This window comes from Oratosquilla oratoria, chromosome 44 (genome assembly GCF_046742065.1).
Source record: "Oratosquilla oratoria isolate Oo_2021 chromosome 44, ASM4674206v1, whole genome shotgun sequence".
Lineage (NCBI taxonomy): Eukaryota > Metazoa > Arthropoda > Malacostraca > Stomatopoda > Squillidae > Oratosquilla > Oratosquilla oratoria.
This window is the reverse complement of record NC_134820.1, coordinates 11,461,565-11,484,776: the sequence shown is the minus strand read 5'-3', so window position 1 is coordinate 11,484,776 and position 23,212 is coordinate 11,461,565. Positions and strand designations below refer to the sequence as shown.

General features: G+C 42.8%; 1 protein-coding gene across 2 annotated transcripts; it reads left to right on the top strand.

Moving 5' to 3' along the window:
• The first annotated feature begins 6,116 nt into the window (after positions 1–6,116).
• Positions 6,117–22,910, top strand: Hph (HIF prolyl hydroxylase). Of its 2 annotated transcripts, XM_076180179.1 has the most exons (6): positions 6,117–6,360; positions 10,471–10,750; positions 13,358–13,626; positions 14,579–14,698; positions 18,692–18,828; positions 21,046–22,910. In XM_076180179.1, exons 1-6 carry the CDS (start codon positions 6,223–6,225, stop codon positions 21,128–21,130), a joined length of 1,029 nt encoding a protein of 342 aa, XP_076036294.1. In that variant the 5' UTR covers positions 6,117–6,222; the 3' UTR covers positions 21,131–22,910. The 2 variants fall into 2 exon arrangements, with proteins under 2 accessions (XP_076036294.1, XP_076036293.1); XM_076180178.1 differs by lacking the exon at positions 6,117–6,360 and having other exon boundaries at positions 10,056–10,750.
• The last annotated feature ends 302 nt before the right edge of the window (positions 22,911–23,212 follow it).

Below are 23,212 nucleotides of genomic sequence, written 5' to 3'. Positions count from 1 at the left end.
CTACGTGACCTCCACATACCATGATTTATACTATCACTCTCTCTACCAAGTACTGCCCACGAAACAGTCTCCTGATAGTCTTGTGAGAATGTGCATCATGTTTTCACGCACGTTTACATTGGTGAAAAGATTTCCTGTAATAGCTTAGTCGAAATAAACAATAAAATCAGTGCACATATTCGCGCGCCCACAGACGTATATATATATATATATATATATATATATATATATATATATATATATATATATATATATATATATGTGTGTGTGTGTGTGTGTGTGTGTGCGTGTGTGTGTGTATATATATATATATATATATATATATATATATATATATATATATATATATATATATATATATGATATGGAAGTGCATGTGCACTCACTAGGGTGTACATGTTTCGCTTTAAGTCACCAGGAAAACTTTTGCTGAAGGGCAAAAGGTCGCATGAAGCATGACTAGGCTTAACAGGGTGGGTTCTCAAACAGCTGGTTCGAAATTGTTCGGTAGAGGTGCTCTGCGGTCCACTTAAATTTTCATATATCTTGTAGATGAAGATATAGCGTCATGATGTCCACTAATGACCACAGGCCTATGTACTAAATACGACTTTCGAGTATGACTGAAGTTACGATGCAGAAAGGCGAGTTTCTTCTTCAGTTAGCACCAAGATCTGTCCTTATTTTGGGTCACATCTTCCGAGGGTCGGAGTGTCCTGTCGGAAAGCAAACGTCAAGGCTGCTTTGTTTCAGGCTATGTTTTGTGATAAAATGGGGAGGTTTATATTGGTAAAGAGGGGAAGATATTTGAATTAGGGGGATACTAGAAAATGGCGGGGTTTTCTCGTATTTTTTAGCGTGGTGGTGTAAGCTGTAATAGTGGCTTTTTTGGGGGAAATGATTACTTATATTCACAGCCCGGTTTATCTGCAAGAGTAGTGGTTATGTTTGGTCATCATAAATAGTCGTATTGGTTATGATGGGTGATAAGACGTCCATTGCTGCAGTCAGAACCGCACCGAGAGAACTAGAAAGCATTCTTGTGTTGGTGCCCATCAATGTAAACTTGTCTTAAATTCCTGCATTCTTTTGCGTCTTGTGTCAGCCCCTTCTCATTTTGCTCTTGTCAACGTTCAAGTTACACCGTGGATGGCACACGGGCGAGTACAGAAACCTCGGCACTCGAGTAAAACGTGAAGATGTCGGTATGCGCGATGCCTCACGTCACGTCACACCTGCAGAAGCGTGCGTATGTGACAAACAGCACCTTTCACTTGAAGGAGATCGGGCGTGAGGATGCTAGAGACTTGTAATGCATTCTTGACGATCTGAGAGGTCTTCGTACCTGAGGACCGGAATGTGAGTGTGGAATCAAGCAGGAAACGTGTCCAGCGAAATGTCACTAGTAACAACATGGGGCGTGTCCCGGGGCCCTGAAGAAGGCAAAGGGCTTTGCAAAGGGACCCTCTATGGTCGCGGACCGTGCTGGGGGTGGGGGAGTGGTGGGTGGAGCGGTGATATCAGAGGGCCTCAGGTTCTCATCCTCCACTGCCCTTCTTGACATTTACGAGGGTTCTTGAGTGAGCATCCATGGCTTTTATCACATGCGAATACAGACAGCATTTTCGTTCCGAGTGCATCGACATCGTCGTTCGATCCTGCATCTCCTGCAGAGGGAGTCTGCTCCTGGAGGACAAGAGGATTATAGAAACCTCTCGCCGCGGCCCTCCACTTGCTCTTCCACACCTAATGACCACATTCCTGTGGGCCCCGGCCATCTTAATCGATTGTCTTTTTTTTTTTTTTTCCTAGAAGTCCTTCCTCATCACCCCACCTTGCTTTGTTTTATTCGACTCTTGATCTCGCTAGACTGATTTTTATTGACTTTGTCGATCTTCTCTTTTGCTGCGGTATTGCCCCGCCCCCTCGACTGAACGATATTGTATGATGTTGGCCAGAACAAAATCCTTATCGTAACTAAGCCGAGGGGGTTAACTGAGATAGTTATAACTCTTTCCCTACGATGACGCCCCTTCAGTTAAAGAGAATTGCCAAGCGTTCACCAGAATAAAATATTTCGGTGACGTCACCCGGTCAAAGGGACTTGGTGACGAAAGCCTCTCGCGGGCGAACTGCGATGAGTCAAAGCTAAACTGGGGACACTCGAGTCTCTGAATTTAGTCCTTACTAATGTCTTTCAGTAGGGTGATAATGGCAAAGTACACTGAGCGGAGACCTTTCTGTCCAGAAGATGAGGTCGGATGCACAACCGAATAAAGAACCAAATGGCAAAGAATAAGTGATAAATAAATATCGCTCCAATGTCTGAAACTGGCCTTGATCTGTAGGAATCTTCCAGATAATTTTGCAAAAATCACTTGCAATTCTGGTGTTGTTATTTAATTATGTATATGTAGTAACAAAATACTTAAATGTTGTACGTGTTTCTGTGGCTAAGAACACACATAAACACTAGTGAAGGTTGGTCTTTGTGGTTTCCTGAACCTTTACAGAAGCAATAACAAGCAGTCTGTAACCTTGCTTGGCGCCAGTCACGGCTGTGTGGGGCTTCCCTGGATATTTGTCTTGTGTCCTGACACTCACGTCACCAAGAAAGGGGCAGGGGTGGACTTCATGGACATGCCTACCATTCTCCAGTTCTCAGGAAACTCCTAGTGACATGTAACATTTGTATGATTTCACGCCCGTAGAGTTGTTACATGACAGCCTATGACAAATCCCTAGTTTATGCCGTGTTGTTGTTTTGGGTTTCCGGGGACATTCTCACCTTCCGTATAACCGAAAGAAGGTCGAACAACAACATTCGAAAGGTGGAACAAATGCCATAGTGAGTCTGCTTGCAGAATTCTTCGGCGATGGCCGGTTGGCTGCGCCCCCGATAAGAGGTCTTAGGTGGACGAGGGAAGGCGCCGCCGACAGCACAATATGGGCACTGAGGGCGCAAGTGTACTGGCGTTCCCTCGGATCGTCTTACTTGCATAACAAACCAGGGTTATTTCGGACCGGACCGGCTTATTGTTTACTGTTAAAATAAACTTTATTTGTATTAGATATGAGAAATCTGCCACGCTCCTCGCCGGTAGATTTCTTTCCTGATGGTACCTGATTCAATCACTTCACTTGTGTCGATCACAGACTAGTTATAAACATGGTGATCGTCTGCCACTGTAACAGGAAAATTTTGATCTCCTCCACTCCTTCCTTCCGAACTAACAAAGAAAGCTTAAGATGGTGCAACGTTTCTGATGCCACGTGGAGCCTGCATTCCCCTCCCCTACCACCCTCGTTCCACAACGGTGTCAGCGAGTCCCCGAAAGTTGGTCTCCCAATCAATTTTTTTAGGGGGAGGGAAGGGGTGTCCTTGCATTTGTTCAGCCTACTGCAGCTGTCGTTCCTGTATGTTGTTTTGCTCATGCAGCTGCTCAGACGATGGTGACCCGTTTGGATCACAAGTGCACCAGCGGGATTCCCAAGTTGCATGGCGACTCCTGGTGTAATTGAAGTGGCCACGATTGACGCGCAGTGTAGTTGTACATACATGCATACATGTACCAAAGGCTTTCTCCCCCTTTCTCCACTCCTATGCACCCCCTCCTTCCCTCCCTCTTATCTTGGCTCCTCCTGCACTGTATTTGTACATTCCAAAAATTACCCGGCCCTCTCGGTGGCAAACATTTGTAACCCGATCTTGAATTACACTGATCAACAAAAAATATTAGAATACCTGTCCCACAAGCAAAATGAGATGAACTTGATAGAATATTTTCTGTTGATTTCAAATATGATTTCAGAATTTTTCTATCAAGCATAGTTTTTCTGTATTAGCATATTCAATTTTAGAAAATTATAACTAATGAATGAGGCTGATATTTCAATGGAACTTATCTTTAAAATGTAGAAATGTGGGATTTTTTAGTGTATTTTGCAGGGAGATCTCATTGTAGTGTCCAACAGTAATCAGCCAGCATTGAAGGGCTCCACTTCCCTTGATACTGGGTTTCCATGTTCAGAATGTCATGGTGAAACCTCTCATCGTGTTCGTCACCGACGGCGCCAAGATTTGCAGGGGAAAAGCCCAAGTGAGAGTCTAGGACGTGGATTTTTAGACTTAAATTGCATCCCAAGGCCTTGTAGGATGTCAGTAGCTCTTTTACGATTTTAGATTTTTTCTGAATCAATAAGAGGAGGATTGACAACATTCTCTCCTGGGGTCAGAGATCGTTTCAGGCTCACATCCTTTTCATAATTATTTTTCTTATCCCGACTGTTCCACTCACAGAGAAAGCAACAAAACTTAGTGTAACCCAGCTGCATTCCAAGTAAAAGTGCCACAACCTTTAGGTCGCCGCAGATATTTTATTTATGTTCTTCATACTTAATTTTTTTGCAATAGAAGTTTCCTACTCTCATATGTTTCCTTCATGTTAACTGCATTGGCCAGAGGAACAGAAGGAAATTTATTTCCATTGTGGAGCAAAACAGCTTTCAAGCTCACTTTTGAAGTCAATAAACAAGCGCCACTCACTCCTGTCATATTATGGTTAAGTTCCTCCATAACAGAGTATACATCATTGCAAAACACCACACCATCCTAAAGTGAGAAAAACTGTTTAAAATCACAATATCGCTTACGATAAAAACTAACATTAGATTCTTTCTAGAGAAGATTTCAACCCTTTAAGAAGTTCAGATTGCTTTTTTTGGCACGTTTAGATCCCGCACAAAATAATTCAGATTTCCGTGATTCAATCAATGTGATTCACCTAAAGAACATATTGGCTGAAAGTGCGTAGCAATCTCAAACAGTGTTGCCAATCGCTTAATTGAAATTTATCCACACACGTAATGTAACATACCGTGGAACACAAAAACTGTGGTTGATGGAAAAAATTGACATTTTTTTTTACTCTGCATGCAAAAACATATAAAACACAAATATTGTTTTCCTAAGGGCAAATTCTTTTTTTACCAGTGTTATGGGTAAGAAATGTCCATAACATTATAATACTGTCGGAACTTACCAGCATCCTCATTCATTAGACGGAAGCAAATGACCATCACTTCCAGTATATGCCATTTTCAAGACACAACAATCATTTACCGTGATCTAGTTTCACTGATTTCATTTATTGAAGGCTGAACAGGATTCGAATCGACCAGACCATGTAATTATACCGACCTACCGACAGCTTCTGCACCTGAAAAAGCTGCATTGCAACCCTGATGTGCACCCCAGGAAATGGGCTTTTCTTGCATTAGCTTCAGCCCAGATACCTTCTCTATTATTTTGGCGTTATTTTCACCTAAGAACATTCGGCTTGTATGTCCCCCCCCCCCAGCCACGTTCTCTTATGCATTACCATGGTATCTAAAGCTGTGCCTGCAACTTCCAAAGGAGTGTCACGTAATTTGGGTTTCTTATTTAAAAATTAAAGTTGAAAGCTTGAGTACTTTGCCTTTGTTTGGGAATAGGGATATGATCGTAGGGGTAAATACCTTAGGCAATATAGTGTTGTGAGTAATAAAGGTTACTTTTGAGTGGGCACGACGTGACACTGACCACCTGCCTTCGTAACTAAAGACCTGGGTGCGTGTTCCCTGACTAAGTGAAAACGATGGAGTGAGTAGGCCATGGAATCACCTTTTATAAGATACCCTAAGTCTCTTTTGTTGCATTCACCCATGTGTATTATACAGCCTCCATAGACAATGCCCCCCTCCCCTGTTATATTGTTTTGTGCGAAAAAAAATATTGCGCAAAGTTGCTATACTTGTACTTCTTAACAGGCGTGTCCTACGTGCGGCCAAGAGGACCTAGCTGTGGGGAATGGAGAGGGGGAGATAAGGTGGGTTTGGGAAGGTCACGAATACGCGCGCGCGCGTCGACAGGCAGGAGAGTCGACAATCGGCGCGGTTAATCGTGCCCGTGCCTCCGGAGCGAGTGGACGCAACACGCACAAGCTACAGATACCACGTGCTTCTTACGGACACCATTGCACCACGGTTCAGAGACACCTCGAAGTGCATTTTGCTAGACGAGACTGCCATTCGGCTGGGTACGGGCTGAAGGCAGTGCTGAGATTGCTCAGGTACGACTTAGCCCACTTGCTCATGTGTGGACTGGAAACGGTAGAGTCCTAGAACCAAACCGTTTTGGTTCTTGGCTACGATCGTGACACATTATATTTGGAGAATCCACACATGGAGGAGTTTCAGTGTTACACGCCAACATGCCCCGTCAATTTTGTTGGCCTACCCTTGCAACCTTGCCTTCACACACAACAACCGCCCGTGCTAGCCATACTAAAGAAGCACAGAGGGACTCACAAGAAACGAAAGGTGGGTAAACAGTCTTCCAACGGGAGGGAGAGCTTGGTTAAGGAACCGGGGTTGAAGAGGTGTACAGACACATCTAGTTTTCTGTTCGGATATTTCCAATATTCGGAACGAAAACTCCCTTCGGATAACCACCAGAATTTTCCGGATTCTAGAATTTATATCTGAATTGTGGAGGTCCAGAATAAAGAACTACGAGTAGTTTCACGGGATGAACATTGTGGGCGGGTAGTTCAACAACGTTAAGGATGGAAGAGCTCAGCTTTTGGATGGAAGATCTTTTTTTTTCTATTAGTTAATATTAATATCGGAATGTTAGTACATAATTTGTTGCATGATTCTGTATTTGTAGCTTGCTGGCCATTAACAGATTATTTATTACGATCTTTTGAATCACCCTGTATGAGATTTATCTTCTGAGATACAATAACTTATAGCGAGTTCATGGTGCTTTGGGTACATGGTCACTTGGGAATCCCCGCCATGGGCTTCGTCAGCCCACGACGCGCCGTTCATTTGATACAATTCTAACTGCCCCACCCCCCCTCCCCTGTGAAGAACATTAAATAATATTTCTATATTGCAAGTAGACCCGCTACTGAATGTTTTCACCTGTTCAGTTCACTGCTATCGGAAGGCGCATTTCTTTTCTATCTAGTAAGGCCCCGTATAGATTAGATATAGATCAGCGTAGCTGTTGACACTATCTTTGTCCCTTGCCCAAGTAAGAAAATACTGTTGACCATCTTGCTCTCCTTGTATACTGCTTCGGTTCCTTGCTAGTACATCTCGTGTTACTGTTACCCACACTGTGAATACTGGCAAACTCGTGCCCCTCCTGTTTACTGCCCATTGATGTCCTTGTGGTTCCTAGCTGAATTTCTTCCCGGTCTCCCCGACGAAGAGTGCAATGCAGTTTGCTCTTTATCTCGCGTGCCACGCCTGCCTGGTTCTACTTGTCTTTTAACTTGTTTGACCATCGTCACCCGAGTTGTACCTTACTGGTGATGCCCCTCATCTTCACTTTTTGGTCGGAGTAACCGTTATTGCGGAACGTCCCCTCAAGTGGTTCTTCTCTTCCTTGAAATAGTCAGTCGTGGTACAGACCGTCCTGGCAGCACAGGGTGGTTGTTCTTGTAGTCCAGCAGCCTTATGCTCCTCCAGATTAACACCTTGGATTGTTCTCACGAAGTCGCTCGAGTTTCTCAGAATTTAGGATGTTCACTGATGGGCCAATACCGATACAAAGTTATAGGTTGGAGAGACTCAAACGGCTTGACTAATTACACACCAGCCATACATGTCAGCAGCAAAATGTATTTAAAACCGTATTTCCTAAGTTCACAGTGCATATGTGCACACGCTAATGTCACCCAATGTACAGCTAAAGAGGTCTTGCTTCATTTCATACCGATGATGCATTGCATTTTACTATGGCTGCAGCCAAGCTGTTTCATTCAAATGTGTGGCCTCTGCTATCAGTTATCCTAAAAAAAAATTTCATATAAAGGGCTGGTAACTGGGGACAGTTGCTGCTCTCTCTCCTCCCCCATGTCAACTCTGGGCGATGACCGTTACAAATATATTCATCTTAACAAACATTAGAAACAAAATAACTAAAGGCTCAGTCAGAATTCGTCCAACCACTCCATGGTCTAAATTATGCATGTGTAATGTTTACCTTTTATATTTGTTTTTATTTATCTACATAAATTTTACTCAGCATTATGAGTTATTCTTTTGCAGGGAAATATAGTTATATAGAACAGCGTTTAACATTTATATTTTCAATATGAAAATTGTAATAGTTAAATGGTTTGATAAACGCGGTTGTATATATATAGATTTAGTAAGAATAGTATTTTGTTCATATCTAGACTGCGGTTATAGTCTGCTTATCATTCCCAAGCCTATCGCTTCAGAAGCGTGAGATCTTTTTTTCCTATAATGGCTACGTGTCCCTGGGCAGGTTTTAGAGCACATATCATTGAGACATCAACACACGAATTTCTCCGTGGAATATTCAGCCGTATCCTCATGATGCGGACCAGACGGCACTTCTTAGACTCCTGCTTCCATCATCCTATTTCATTCATCTACTCCCCTCGGTAACGAAGGATAGGTCATCCCCAGTTAGAGCTGCCCTAGGTCCCTCCCATAATTGAATAGAATAACCTGGCCCTGGCATAACAATATCGATACAGCGGTCAGTTCCTCTTTTTTCCGTTCAACAGTTTATGGCTTCGTCTTCGTTTATACTGTTTTCTATTACTTGCAGTGCCGTGTAAATACGATTGTATTTCTGATGAGCGGGGTTATGATGTTTTGTGTGTGGTGTTCAAACACATCGGTTTCCATTGTTTGTGGAAAATACTCAGATGAGCCGCTTGCACAGATTGTAACGCAGTATTAGAATCAGTTATGCTCGTGATGCAGGTATCTGATAAACATTACATTTGACGTCATCGCATCTCATTCTGGTAAGATGCCACGGCGAGGCAAGCATTGCTCTTTCATTTATTTGTTTATTTCTATTGAAACCTCACAAGTACAGGACCTAGATAAGCCCCACAGGCATGGCCTTTATACCTTCACGGTTCAAATGTGTCTGCGGTCTTTGACCTGCGCACTCGACGGGTCAGTCTTTTTTACGTCTAGTTTGGCAAGCTTGAGCGGTACTAGGTCGCCTGCACGATGGTACGCTATGACAGTTGACCGAGTGGTGTATACACAATGTCATTTTACCAGCAGACCTCATTTCAGAGTAGTCGGGGTGAGTCGAAGATAGATTTAGAGAATACTGTGGGCTAAATCTGTATTTCATATTGGCTCGTTACTTTTATTTTGGTAAGTCAGTTATCATGCATCGTGCTACTTGCTGACGTCCAGCGTGGATCAGATATAAACGTGGGCCTAACTACATGTCCGTCTGCATGCAGACTGCTTCAACGCTTAATAATCAATACTTCGTACTGCGCTTGCAAGCACTGCTACACAACGTAAAGCATGTTTTCAGAGAATTGGTTTTAGTTTTACTTTTAAAAAACGGTACATGGAAAACAACAGTTCCTAGTCTCAGTACTGAATTAAGAAATCAAGACCTTCAGTCAAAACAGACCTCGGACTGTTCGTCACACCAGATACGGATTTGAAGCTGCCGCGTTTGAACGTCTGCTGGCAAGGTCGCTCAGAGGTGTGAGTTGCCTAATACCGATTTTGTTCAGAGGTTTTCCAATATACCTAAACAATGGATATTGCCTCCTTACTTATATTTTAAAAATTGTAAAATATATGTATGGTTTTATGATAGGAATAATTCACATTTTTTAATCTATGCCGCTTAATCAAATAAAATAGTTCTATATTAGGATGCCTCTTGACGCAAAACCCAAATAACACAGGTAGTGGGCTAACAGCTGAGCAGTAAGCACACTGCTAGACAGTGGATACCATGACGGGGTGAGAAAGTGACAGTCCAGCTAGTGTGGTTAGTGTTTGTGGCCAGTAACAGTTAGAACGTCATGTTTAGTTTTAATTTGAATGACACTGAAAAGAACATGCATTAAGTGATAAAGGTAGAGATTCAGCTTGTGAAACTGTGGTCGCCAGGAGCCTGCCCGAGGAAGGCAGGCAGCCTGGAGTGAACCAACCACCAGAATGTGACTGCTCCAACTCTCGCGGTAAGGGGCTATGTTGTTCGTCACGTAGCAAGCAAGCTAATTAATTAAGGACGGTAGCCAATGTCTAGTTAGCCAGCTGACACTTCTCATTATGGACCAAAGCAAGGTGAGCTCTGTGCGACCTACGTGTGGCCACTGTGGTCGGCAGAACTCAGAGCTAAAATTGTGCAGCCGTTGTCGGAATATGTGGTATTGCAATCCGGATCATCAACGAAAGCACTGGAGACAGCACAAGTTGATGTGTGGCCCCCGTGCCTCATGGCTGGGCGATTGTAAGAAGCAGGGCCCGCGGGTTGAGGGTGCTGGTTGGGCATCGCGCCCTACTCGGTTTGATTTCGACGTGTCTGCACTTGATATTGAGCAGCAGCAGGTCGGGCGCGTCGACCACCGTGGCGGCAGCAGCGGAGGCAGTGACCAATTTTTCGTGTTGCAGGATATCGTTGGCAGCAGAGACTCCCAGAGACTGGGATCCCCATCAGAACCCAACCTGTCCACACCCCTAGAATCCGGTGTCGGTGGCCAGGAGGCCACGGCCATGCCTACGGTCATGCCCCCGAGAGCCCGGACGCCGCCCTTTTACCACGTCCAGCTCAGCCAGGATACTCGTTCACTGGTAGAGAACGGCTTTGGGCCCAACTGGATCAACGATATGTCCACCCTGGTGGTGGACCACCTCAATCAATTCGGCCTCTGCGTCCTCGAGGGATTTTTTGGTGAGTGACTTTCATTTTCTGATTTTGTCAATGTATTTAAAGGACAATTTTAGGAGGGAGGAAGGAAAAGGAACCTATGGGGCCACAAATCTCAATAGGAGATGAATGGGCATCATTAATGCAGCCCTAGTATTTTGAAGACAGTGACATAGTAGCGATTTCTCGTTCATGGGTTTTATATAGAATAAACAATGTATAAATGTATTTTTATGCAGGGTTGAGTAAATTCTGACTAGTCTAGTATCAACAAATCGGTGCAAAGATTGAATTATAATTGGAAATTAGTACATGCGATTACTGCTAGATTGTCCATGTTCAAAAAACTTTGGGTATGCTTTAGACTTTCCACCCCCAAGATCTCAGTCCTTGATATTTTCCTTCCCAAAGTAGGTGAATCAGTTTTGCATTAAATTATTTCATTTAGCAAAGAGGAGATAGGGCACATAACAAACTGCCTAGGTTGGCCAGAATGGTCCCCCAGCTAAAAGAAATAGGTCTTGTTAACCAAACATATGCCAGGGGCGTTACCGAAGTAAAGAGTATGTGCCGGCAGCAGCTCGGTTGCAGTCCCTCAATTAACGAGAATGTGAGGAATGTACCCCTTTTCATCGTTTCCTTGCAATGAGGTTGGTAGTTGTCCAGTGTCAAGAATCCTCTTGCCTCGTTCGAAAGAAGTGTTGCTAATACTTACACATGAACTTATTTCTAATTAATATAGCAAGTTAATTTATGCCGTTGCTACGTCTGGGGTCTTGCAAATCCGGAACAAAAATACTGAGGCTTTGCCAAGGTTTCGGATATGTGCTCATATCCGCTTGTCTGGTACAGTCACGTATCTACGCGATTAGGATTATTTGTTCCTCCTATTTATTTACGTGATTTGCGATTTTTGATCGATGTGGCTAACATTTCTTGTGCACAAGTATTCTATGCTTCAGTTGTACCCCGTCACCAGATTCCCTCTTACTTTGTTGTTAACCCGTGAGTCACCAGTTTATGATAATTCCAGCTATCCATTTCTTTGGCGGGAGTTTCAAATGGATTTCTTGTGGGCGTAGTGACATGTATCATTTCATCCCCATCTGGAGAACCCGTTCTTCTATCACAAGGTCTCGCGTAGAGCCAGGAAGAAAGTATGCGTAATGTTATATGGAATATTAACACTTTTCTAAACAGGATATTCGCTCGAAAGTTATCTCTGGAGACACGCCCCTTCTTGCGGGTGAAGTTATAGGGACCTAACTACTGCGTGTAAATATCTTGGGGGACAGATGCTATATAGGTGGGGAACCAGCAAACAAGGTAAGAGAAACAAAATGTGTCATCTATTGTCGCGGCATTAAGTTGCTTATCAGCGATGTAATTTGACTTTATTTGGTAGCAACTTAGGTATACTTTATTGGACCAAGCATTGGGCCTTATTAGGTTACATATTTCATGTTTTAAAATGGTCACAAACATATCTTGGTTTAGTTGTGAAGTGAAATTCGGTTGCTTAGGAAACAGTGTCATGGCTACGTGTATGCAAAGGCCGTGCTCGTGGCGTGCATGCATGACTCGCACCCTCGTGCTAGTGTACATTTTCTGGTTGATCGTATCACGAGTATGTATGGTAGAACCGTACTGTGTAGAGGTGGTAGAAGGGTCGCGTGGGAATAGTTTCACCAAGCTCATGCGACTATCATGTGGATGTGGGTAATCGTGGCAATGTATGCGTGGAAAATTACCCTCCACCTTGCGAGCGCCGTGAATGTCTGGCTTCTCGGGAAGGAGGGTGGGGTGGGGGTGGATGCAGCGGAGCAGATAGGATGCAAGTGGCTCATGCGATGACTGCGCCTGCATTGCGAAGGATCGTCATGGGACAGGCATGAGGCCGGTCTGGGGTTGGTGTAGAGGGACTGCAAGGGGCCCGAAGAAAGGAGAAAGTCGGGAGTATGAGGAGGATACCCAGCCCTCCCGTAGGGAATTTCCCTTTTCTTTTCTCGACATTACTCCTAAAGGCCCGTTAAGGGAAGGCAGTCATTGTTTTGTTCGTGATTAGAGTGCGCTTTATTTTGTCATATTTTATTGTAAAGTTCATCTTAACTTTGGTGAATATTCGTAGATTAAGTATAGTGAGTGACTCGGATAGCAGATTTTGTACCTTGCTGTATCATGGGGAGCATTTTCCCCTCCATTCCGGGTTTCCCCGCACTGACAGGCGAATCCAGTATTTTCTTCGTACGATTTTCCTACCTTGATTTGTGTTTCTCAATATTTTTCGGGTGCATAATGCATACCCGGGTTTGATGAGAGAGTTACGTATAATTTTAGTTTGTTACTTGGGATTTGTATAAAAAAAGTAACCTGTAAATTTATATATGCATCGCACTGATATATAGGTCACATTGGTGTCCGTACTGTGTATTGAAGGATGTTTCTGCCGACAGGTTTGCCATAGAATGTTTCTTCAACTGTCAAACGAAAATATCGATTGGTAACCCTATCGAACATTTAACCCAGTGAAACTGCACTGGCCTCTTTCCATTCATTGAGAAATGTGTGATGTTAATATGAATGTTGTCACAGTGGAGTATTAAAGTTTGATCGTTGTCTTTCCCATTGCAGGTGAAGCGAGAGCGGATAAGGTATTGACCGAAGTGCTGAACATGCACGATCAAGGCATTTTCCGTGCCGGTCAGGTGGTGTCGCGGCAGGTGCAGGAGCACGCCCGGGAGCAGATTCGCGGCGACAAAATCGCCTGGGTGACGGGTTCGGAGCCTAACTGTCATAACATTGGTCAGCTAGCCAAACTCGTCGACGCCGTCATCCTCAGAGCGAACAACCACCCGTCAGCTGGCAAACTCGCCGAATACAATATCAAGTGGAGAACGAAGGTGAATAACTTGAACTACGTAAAGAGGTTGCGTGGTTGTGTGATCAGTGTGTTTGTGACTGAGGCAGCGTCGTTTGCGAGTGCATATAGTGCCTGGGAGTGCGTGGGTGTTGGCACAGCTACAGCCATATTTCCCCCAGACTAGCGAGGTAATTGCCTTTGGCAGTGTTGGAGTCTGTGTGCCCATAATACGTGGCAGACCACGCCTTGGTTGCGAGCAGGCCGATGCAGGACTCTAGGTATGTCCTTATTTTCAACTGTTCTCCCTTACCAGCACAGAATAACACTCATTCTGTTCCGCGCAGAATATTTGGTAGGAGGTACAAATAAATAAAAATATTGCGATAGTTCCTTTCGGCAATGTTTCCAGAACTAGCGAAAAACTCTTGGCACCTCTGAAGTCTGGGCCGGGAAAATACAGAATTAAATAGCCAAATCGTGGATTCATTCCCGGACGTTATTGACGAGGGAAACTTGTTGACCGATTCTGAATTATCAAGGAATATTTAATGGTGTTGTTGCGTATCGTTAAAGTATTAGATTCACTTGAGTTTGTCGTGTTAATGAAGCTATGAACGTGAACTTTGTTGACACAGCCATTGCTGTATGAATAGGCTGACTTAAATGTTGTTTCCGAATATTGGCAACCCCGTGCAAGTGTGCCTGCGCCAGTGTGCGAAGCCTATGTGTGTCGCGGTGTGTACGTGTGTGTGTGCGCGTGCGCTTGAGTGTGCGCGCGTACTGACGTGAGTATTCACGTGTGGCTACGTGCGCGTGTTCATGTAGGCGCTTACGGGCTTGCTTGTGTGTGTGCGCGCGCGTGCGGGCGAATGCACGTTTGCTGGTGGGTAACCTTGTGCGTGCATCAGCAAGTTGGACAGGTGATAAAGTATGATCATGCACCTGAGTTAGGCCTGACAACATACTATTTTTTTTTCTCTGGTTTGCTTCAGGCAATGGTAGCGTGTTATCCCGGGCGAGGAGCACGTTATGTGAGACATATGGACAACCCTAATGGTGATGGCAGATGTATTACAGCTATCTACTACATTAACAAAGATTGGGAAGAACAGGTAAGAGAATGAATTTTGTGTTACAATTAGTGGGATTTATTCGATTTGTGTATGGTCGATTACATGGGCATTCTATTAGCCTGCGTCATATATTCGATGCAGTTGTTTACAAAATGCCAGTCGTTGAATTAGGATGCCAACTTTTAATTTTGCTAAACGAAGGAGGGGTAGGGAATTGACCCTGTGTTTTGTAGCTGGCGCCCAAGAAAATTCATTCATGTTTGTTCCCCACTGCCTGTGTCAAGCATTACGCTCACTCAGGGGCGGCCGGTAATACGCGAGCTCCCTCGCTGATCTTCAACATAGGGTTGTCACGTATGCGCTGGTGCGACGGGGGAAATTATGGATGTGGAGATAGTCACGAGTCTGAAGTTTGTTTATTTTTATAATTGCTGTTTAATGGTCGTACCATAGTAACGTATAATCGAAAAATGTCAGGTTACATTCGCGAAAGATGTAGACAAGTGAAAATATAAATATGTAGGATAACAAACTTAGTGACTTCAGTCATACATATGCTGTATCCTTCAGCAATCACTGGCTCGTGTGATTGAAAAATACATAGTACATTCCGCGGTCGTTGCCCGAATAATACAAGTGAGGTGGGGTGGTAGGTGCAGTTTCAGGGAGGCCGCCATATTGAATTTTGGGGCGTGCTTGCGAAAATGTTATTGATCAAAGCTGGATGGCTAGAGTTCCGGGTATCGTCAGTACTGTGTAAACTTTTTTTTTTATAGGACTCGTTAATGTCTTGCAATGCACGTCTAGTTTACACCAAAGGAAATCTATATAAGGCTGTTCATAATGTAGCGTAGAACTATCGTACACAATTGTATGATAATTTGTAAAGCTTTTATATGTATAATCGGTTAAACATTGGTTTTGAGTGCGACAGTTCGGAAAACATGGAAGTGGACTACTACACTGTGTCAAGTGAGCCTGGCAATTGGCTAACAATATGCGGTGTTGCGTGCATTATTGGTTCATGTGCACTACCTCCGTAGATGTCTGCAGTGAATGTAGAAACGTGATTTGTTAAACTACAGTGTAGTTATTGACTTTTTCCGTGTATATTTGGTAAATTTTCTCGATAAAATTTATTTGAACTTTATTCATTTTATTTTCCTGGCGAATGCACGTTTTCAAAGGCTTCCCGGAATATCAGTGCGCAAAGTTTATAGTCGAGGACGTCAGTCCGCCTTTCTTTTTTCTTCTAATTAAGATGAGGAGCTATGTTTTCCTTGAAACATGCTCATAATTGTACTCTTTATGACCAAGTTTCGTAGAAGTCAGTCAATAGATACCATACGTACACAATAAAACATTGTGGGAAAAAAATAATGTTTAAACCACAAGTACCCAACTATGGACTTTTTTTGGTTGAGGGGCATAGTTATAATTATCAACACACTAAATATGTGTACGTTCAGTGGTTATTTTTTGCTCTACTGATGTTTAACCCCACATAATGTTTTTAACTGTTTACAACATAAATCATAGAAATTCAATATTCAACACACCATAAAAAACATTCTTCTGAATTTAGAACAGTGTCAGCTTGCAAGTAATTATGCAAATAGACCAAAATTGTTATAGTAGTACTTTAAATAATGATATTTTAGGGGAAAATAGAAAGAAATTTGGATTCAAATTTACTGAGAGGTTTTTACTCCAGACATCAATTTAGTGGACATGATTGGTGAAATAAGTAGGTAGATTATTTAATAATTCATTATTCAAGTGTGTAAAGACATTCAATCAGTAGAGTTCCCGGCTGCCACTACAGAGGTCTGGGTTTGAATCCTGCCCAGGACTGAAATAGTTTCGGTACTGCTGCGATGTGGGTTGTTACTTCAACTCTCGTGGGCAGGGAGTTGGGGGTGTATGTGCATGTAAGGTCACAGCATTACCTATAGATCGGTCATATACAAACTCTGAACTCTCTTCTGGGAGAGAAATAGCTGTCGATCATCCAACACATGATCCAAAGACCATTGTAAAGGTAGAAAACCAGTAAAGGGCTAGTTGATCTCTCGTCTCCATGCTTCCTCTCTTACTTATGCTCGATTTTCTCCTCTTCTGTGCTGCAGCCCTCCGTTCCAATGTTGTAGGCATTTTGAACACTGTGTTTGTAGGCAATAGGAATCCAATTGGAAGCAATGATAACACTATATATTAATGTCAACACAGCCGTGTGGACCACGTGTGCATCCCTACTGGTGTTGTGGCAGGAACTGATGCACTCTTCCTCCTCTTTGATACATATTACAGTTTCTGTCAAGTACATTATCTAAAAGGACAAAGTAAATAAAGACATGGTCGAAACAAGAAGCTAGATGTACGCATAGTCATGTGTTCTGATGCTGGGTTGCCAGCATGCAATAATTATATATAAATGATAATTATTCATAGTAAAAATTGCCATACCAGTTTACAACTTCGGGATGTTGCCAGCTTCAAACTATTTTTCAGCAAGGTGTAATTTTTTCATAATTTTTCATTTTTACCAAAGCTGGGGGTGTTTCTAGGTGCCTTCCTCATTAGTTTGACCACAGTTAGCACTCCCAAACTATGAAAGCAGTGTAGGTGCCTGTATAGTATGTGACCTATGAAATTTTTCTTTGGTATAGTAAGTGGCCTACCAGACTTTTATTTTGGTATGAACCAGTCTCTTAAGATTTAATAGTTTGTCGGTGCTAACCATGGCCAAACTAAAGTGGAATGCTCCGAGGAATGCACCCAGCTCTGATTTTTGCCTCCATAAAGTAGACTGACATAATTTACTAATAATCTTTAAAATTACTAGGGTGCAGTCAAGACTTAAAAAACATAATACTGGTGCATGCTTATGAAAGTAATCGGAGGAAAATGTGCAACATTACTTTAGGTTACATGTTTAGTCCACAGAACGGCCAGACATGAGGCCCACATCATGAAGTGCTGAAATGGGAGGGGTGATTGAATGGGGTTTATTTATGAAAATGGTGTACTTGGACTTGTTCCATAATGGGGAAATGGCCATTGATGTCTGTATGTTATTACAGTACTACCTCTCATTGACGGACGTTAATTATCTGTGTTTGCGGTGTTTTTGGTGCTGCTGTTTAGTGCTGTGCAATCACTATGCCACCCAAAAACCACTCCAACGGATTATTCACGTCAACATACACTGTTACCCCCCATTTAGTCCGTTAATGAGAGGTAGTACTGTACATACTTATACTAAGGGCTTTTTTCTCCCATAAAAGGGAGGTAGCCAAAGTAAAGAAAAAAAAAAAAAAACTTATTCCACTCCCACCCATTTCATTTCATTCCCATCCCACTCTCATTCACCACACCTCTCTCCTCCTTCCTTTCTCCTGGATGACGAGTCATCCCAGCATCTCGCCCATTGCCCGAGGTCATAAGCAATGGAGTAAGATGCAGCACATACACAGCAAGGCTGCTTCATTTAATCAGTGACCCTCCTCCCCTTCTCCATCCCCTCATGCAGAAGAAAATATGGGGAAGAATCCCTTTGGGCTGCATCAAAATGTTCACAACCACTCTCTAACCCCGCCCACTCCCATGCCTTACAGCATCATACATATACAGCCATTCTCCACTCGCCCCCATCTTCTATCTTCTCCCTTCCACAACAGACATCCCTCTTTCTTAATGCCCCTTTTACTTCATCCATCTCGTCCTCGGTCACCCCCTCATGTTCACTCATCTGCCTCTGCCTTCGCCTTCCACACTTCTTTTACAAATCTTTATTCACTCATTCTTTCCATGTGTCCAAACCATTGCAATATTCTTTCATCAACTGTATACTTTGTCCTCTTTTTTAGGCTTAGCTTTCAATATATAGGAAATGGAATGGGTGGGAGTGGTTTCTATGCCTTTTTCTTTTTGGCTACCCCCCCGTGTAGGGGGAAAAAGCCTTTAGTATATGTATGTAGCTTTCATTGGTAACTAGTGTATCAGGTTTTATTGTTTCCATTTCTTTTTCAGCATGGAGGTATTTTGCGGATATATCCAGAAGACAATAATGAACATGTAGCCAATATTGAGCCTCGCTTTGATCGCATGCTGTTTTTCTGGTCAGACAGACGAAACCCACATGAAGTGCTACCCTCGAACAAAATGAGGTAAGATACGACTTCACCAATAGAGTACTAATATGAATTAAATACATGTAGAAAGTGAGCTGAAATAGCTTTTTATTTATGACTTCACCAATAGAGTACTAATATGAATTAAATGTGTACAAAGTGAGCTGAAATAGCTTTTTATTTTCAAAGTACATTTTTCAACCATAACACAAGATCCTCTTCTACCCTTTGAATCAATTATATCCTTTATTGATAGATTTATAAAGTTATGATTAATCCTGTAACTGTAGAGCAGTGCCATTATATTGTTGTAATCTTTGGCACACCTTCAGATGCATGCCTATAATTACATACATACATATACCAAGGCTTTTTCCCCCTTACAAGGGAGGTAGCCAAAAAGGAAAGGCATAAAATCATTTCCACCCATTCCATCCCTGAATACACTCCACACCCCTCCACCCTCCCTCTTATCTGAGCACCTCCTGGATGACGGGTCATCCCTGCACCTTGTCCACTGCCCTGAGTCAGAAGCAGTGTCGCAAGACACAGCACATCCACAGCAAGGCCGCTTCATTAAATCGGCGACCCCCCCTCTCTGTTCCCCATTGCATAAAAGGAGAGGACGGGGAGAAATCCCTTCGGGCTGCGTCAAATTTTGCTCACACATACTACCTCACCCCCCATCCCCCCGCCCATTCCACCTCATGCAATCACATCATCATCCATATACAACCATTCTCCATTCCCCCCTGTCTTCTGTCCTCTCCCGTCCTTCCTCAACAGACATTCCCCTCTTCCCCAAAGCCCCCTTCACCCAATCCATCCACCTCATCCTAGGATATCCCCTCATGTTCACTCCTCCACATCTGCCTTCCATACCTCTTTTACTAGTCTTTCTTCACTCATTCTTTCCATGTGTCCAAACCATCCTAATATTCTTTCATCAACCCTATCTCCCAGCTCCCTTTCCACCCCTGTTCTCCTCCTCACCTCCTCATTTCTCACTCTATTGAGCCAAGTAACCCCCATCATACTTCTCGGACACCTCATTTCAAACACATTCAAACTCCTCTCTTCTTCTCTTATGTTCCATGTTTCTGCCCCATACAGTGCTGTTGGCACAATCACTCCTTCATACAGTCTCCTCTTAGCATACATTCCCAAATGTCTATTCCTCATTACACTCTTTAATCCACCAAGGCATTTACTCGCTTCTCTAAATCTACATTCTACCTCCACCTTCACTCCACCTTTTCCTCCCACATTTGCACCAAAGTATCTAAAACTATCCGCTTCCTCCAGTCGCTCTCCCTTAATGCTCACTTCCAGTCTACTGCCACTTTCACCCCTTGTACATCTCATCACCTTACTTTTACCCACATTTATCTTTAGCTTTCTTCTATCACATACTCTCCCAAACTCTGCCACCAACTTCCTCAATCCCTCCTCCGATCCTGCCACAAACGTCGTGTCGTCCACAAACAACAGCTGGCTCACCTCCCACTTTTCTCCATTTTCTTTAACCATCTCCAAACCCTTGCCGACCACCCTTGCATTTACCTCTCGCACCACCCCATTCATGTATAAGTTGAACAGCCAGGGCGACATAACGCATCCTTGACGAAGTCCCACCTTTACCTCGAACCACTCACTCTCTCCATTTCCAATCCTGACACAAGCTCTACTACTCTCATAAAAACTCTTGACAGCTCCCAGAAGCTTTCCTCCTATCCTGTATATCTGCATAACCTCCCACAGTGCCTTTCTGTCTACCCTATCATAAGCCTTTTCCAGATCCATAAAAGCCCCAAAAACATCCTTCCCCTTTCCTATAGCTTTCTCACATATGTCTTACCACAAAGATCTGATCTACACAACCTCTACCTGTCCTAAATCCACACTGTTCCTCACCAATTACTCCTTCTGCCTATAATTACTTGTGTATTATACCTTGTGGTATGAGAGAGAGAATACAGTGTTCCCACTTGAGTCGTAAAAAGTGACAAAAAAGGGATGATGATAGGACTAGGTATCCTACTCTCTGTAGTCCCAAAGGAGACATTATTAGAAAAAAAAAGGTGGGGGGGTTGGGGTTGGGGTTGAATGGTAGTGGAGAATGTTGGGATGAAATAGATGGGAGTGGATTTATGCCTTTGGCTACCTCCCTCATAAGGGGGGAAAAAGCCATTGGTATATGTATCTTTCTATGACTATACAAGTGCCAAATTTAACTATTTTCTTTTTTCACAGGTATGCCATCACTATCTGGTACCTGGACCAGAAGGAGCGGGAAGAGTATCTTTCTCAAGAGAACACTTTGAGTGGTGCAACATGACGTGGAAGGATAACTGGTAGCTGTTGGTGATGGCATGGGTCTTCTTTCATCTGGATTAATTCATCAGACAGCTTGTTTTCACCAAACTTCATTTCTTCAGTTGATTCATTCTACATTCTGCAGGGCAAAATAAAAATTTGTCCTGTTCATCAGACTGTTTCCTCATCTTTCATAATTGTCAAAGTGAAAAGATTCTGTGTCATGCAAACTGGCAGTGATCGTGTGCCATTGCCTATTTTCAAGTCTATTGCCTTAAGAAAACCGCCATGTTTCAAGTGAGTTACTGCAAGCTTTCACATGAGTGATAGGCTTGAGTACCTTGCCAGGCTTCCATCTCACGGCCTTCAGCAGCTGGTTCAGGCTACATTTGGCAGTGTTCCAAGTGTTGCTGGCAAACAACTGCCCAGCAAAGGCAGTGGGCAAATGACCAAGTGTGAGTATAGAGTCTAGTCGGGCTTGGCTTGGACTGCGAAGCATCAGCAAACTTATCAGTGTACCTGGCTATTATTATTTATATATTAGGTGTGATTGTCTTGCAACAGATGGGATTGAGTGACGTAGTCCTTCCTACCTGCCTGTGCCTCAAGTGTGCACTTCTACCAGAGTAGTCACCCAAGCAACCAAAGAAACGTTTGTTTCTTTAAGATGTAACTTAAGAATAGAATTCTTTAAGACTACCCTGACTGAGCATCACAACATAACTGAAATCTAAGATGAGTTAACGTGCAAGGTTATCTACTCAACCTACAGGGTGGTAAGAACTGTATAGGCAGTTGTATATGCAAGCAATCAAGATTGTGCTTGGATTAATCTGGATGGCTAGTGTTGCTCCTGCCCTCGCCCGGCTTAATAGATCGGAGACCTGATTAAACATGTTTCCCTTTTCCTCAGAGTAGAGGTCAGGTGTGAGTGCACTCAAAGTGAGCTGGCCTTCATATCTAGATTTTCTTGTGCATAAGATTTGTTCAATCAATATGGTGATATTAATGAAAATTTTTACCAGGTTGTAATAGTTGGCAATCAGTTGATATTTAAAGAGTTGTATATAATAGTGCAGAGATGGGAAATTTCGTTGGACTGGTTCTTCATCCCTGATCATTTAATGTGTATCATGTTACCTCAATTCAGTTATTGTTTAATCATCAACCTTTCCCTAATGTGTGATTTACTGAATGTATTCTGGAATGTGTCTGAACAGAGTTGAAAGTGAAATTTATACATTTAAATTAAGCCATTATCAAAACATTTGATTTTCATTTACATAAACTCCTTTTGAGAAAATATTTTTGATTAGTGTGATCAAGGTCAGGTTGGTTTACATACCGAGACGTATCGCTACTTTTGCGAGATGCCATTATTTGCTGTTTTTTCATGTACATATGGTGCTATCCAAACTAAAATATAGGTAGATACTAAGTTTTTTAAATGACAAAAAAATAAGTGATAATTGGCTACATTGGATGTTCCTAGGTGGCTGTTGTACATAATAAGAGAAGGGGTAATTTTGAGTAAACTGTCCTTTTCATATTTTCTGCCCATGTATGTTTATGTTGCCATCTTCATCACTTAATTCCATATCTTTGTTTACCTTCATATGTTGAAAATGTAGCTGTTATAGGAAAGCCTGTATTTTGTACATACAGTATGGTCTTCAAAAGACACTGTGTCCTATAAATTGATATGTATGAAAATGCTTCTGGAGTGATTTGACCACAGCAGTTTCAGCAAATCGGTAAGACTGCAGAGAAGTTAAATAAAGAATAAAGGAGCAAACTGAAAAGGTTGTTTTGATAACCATGAGAAAATGAGGTGGTGGTGAATTATATATGAAGGAGGCAATTAAATATCTGGAGTAATGAAAAGTGGCATAAGAGAAAATGTACTGGGGATGAATGAGGAAGTTGTATGGAAGTGATGGTACCCATGTCACTGTACTAGGCTAGATAGAGTGAGAAACGAGGAGAACGGGTGGAAAATGAGCTGGGAGATAGGGTTGATGAAAGAATATTAGGATGGTTTGGACACATGGAAAGAATGATTGAAGAAAGACTGGTAAAAGAAGTGTGGAGGGAGTGAACATGA

Coding starts and splice junctions, on each gene's coding strand:
- Hph (XM_076180178.1), top strand. CDS start 10,129: ATGGACCAAAGCAAGGTGAGCTCTGTGCGACCTACGTGTGGCCACTGT. Junction 10,751..13,357: donor CGTCCTCGAGGGATTTTTTG/GTGAGTGACTTT, acceptor TTCCCATTGCAG/GTGAAGCGAGAGCGGATAAG. Junction 18,829..21,045: donor CTACCCTCGAACAAAATGAG/GTAAGATACGAC, acceptor CTTTTTTCACAG/GTATGCCATCACTATCTGGT.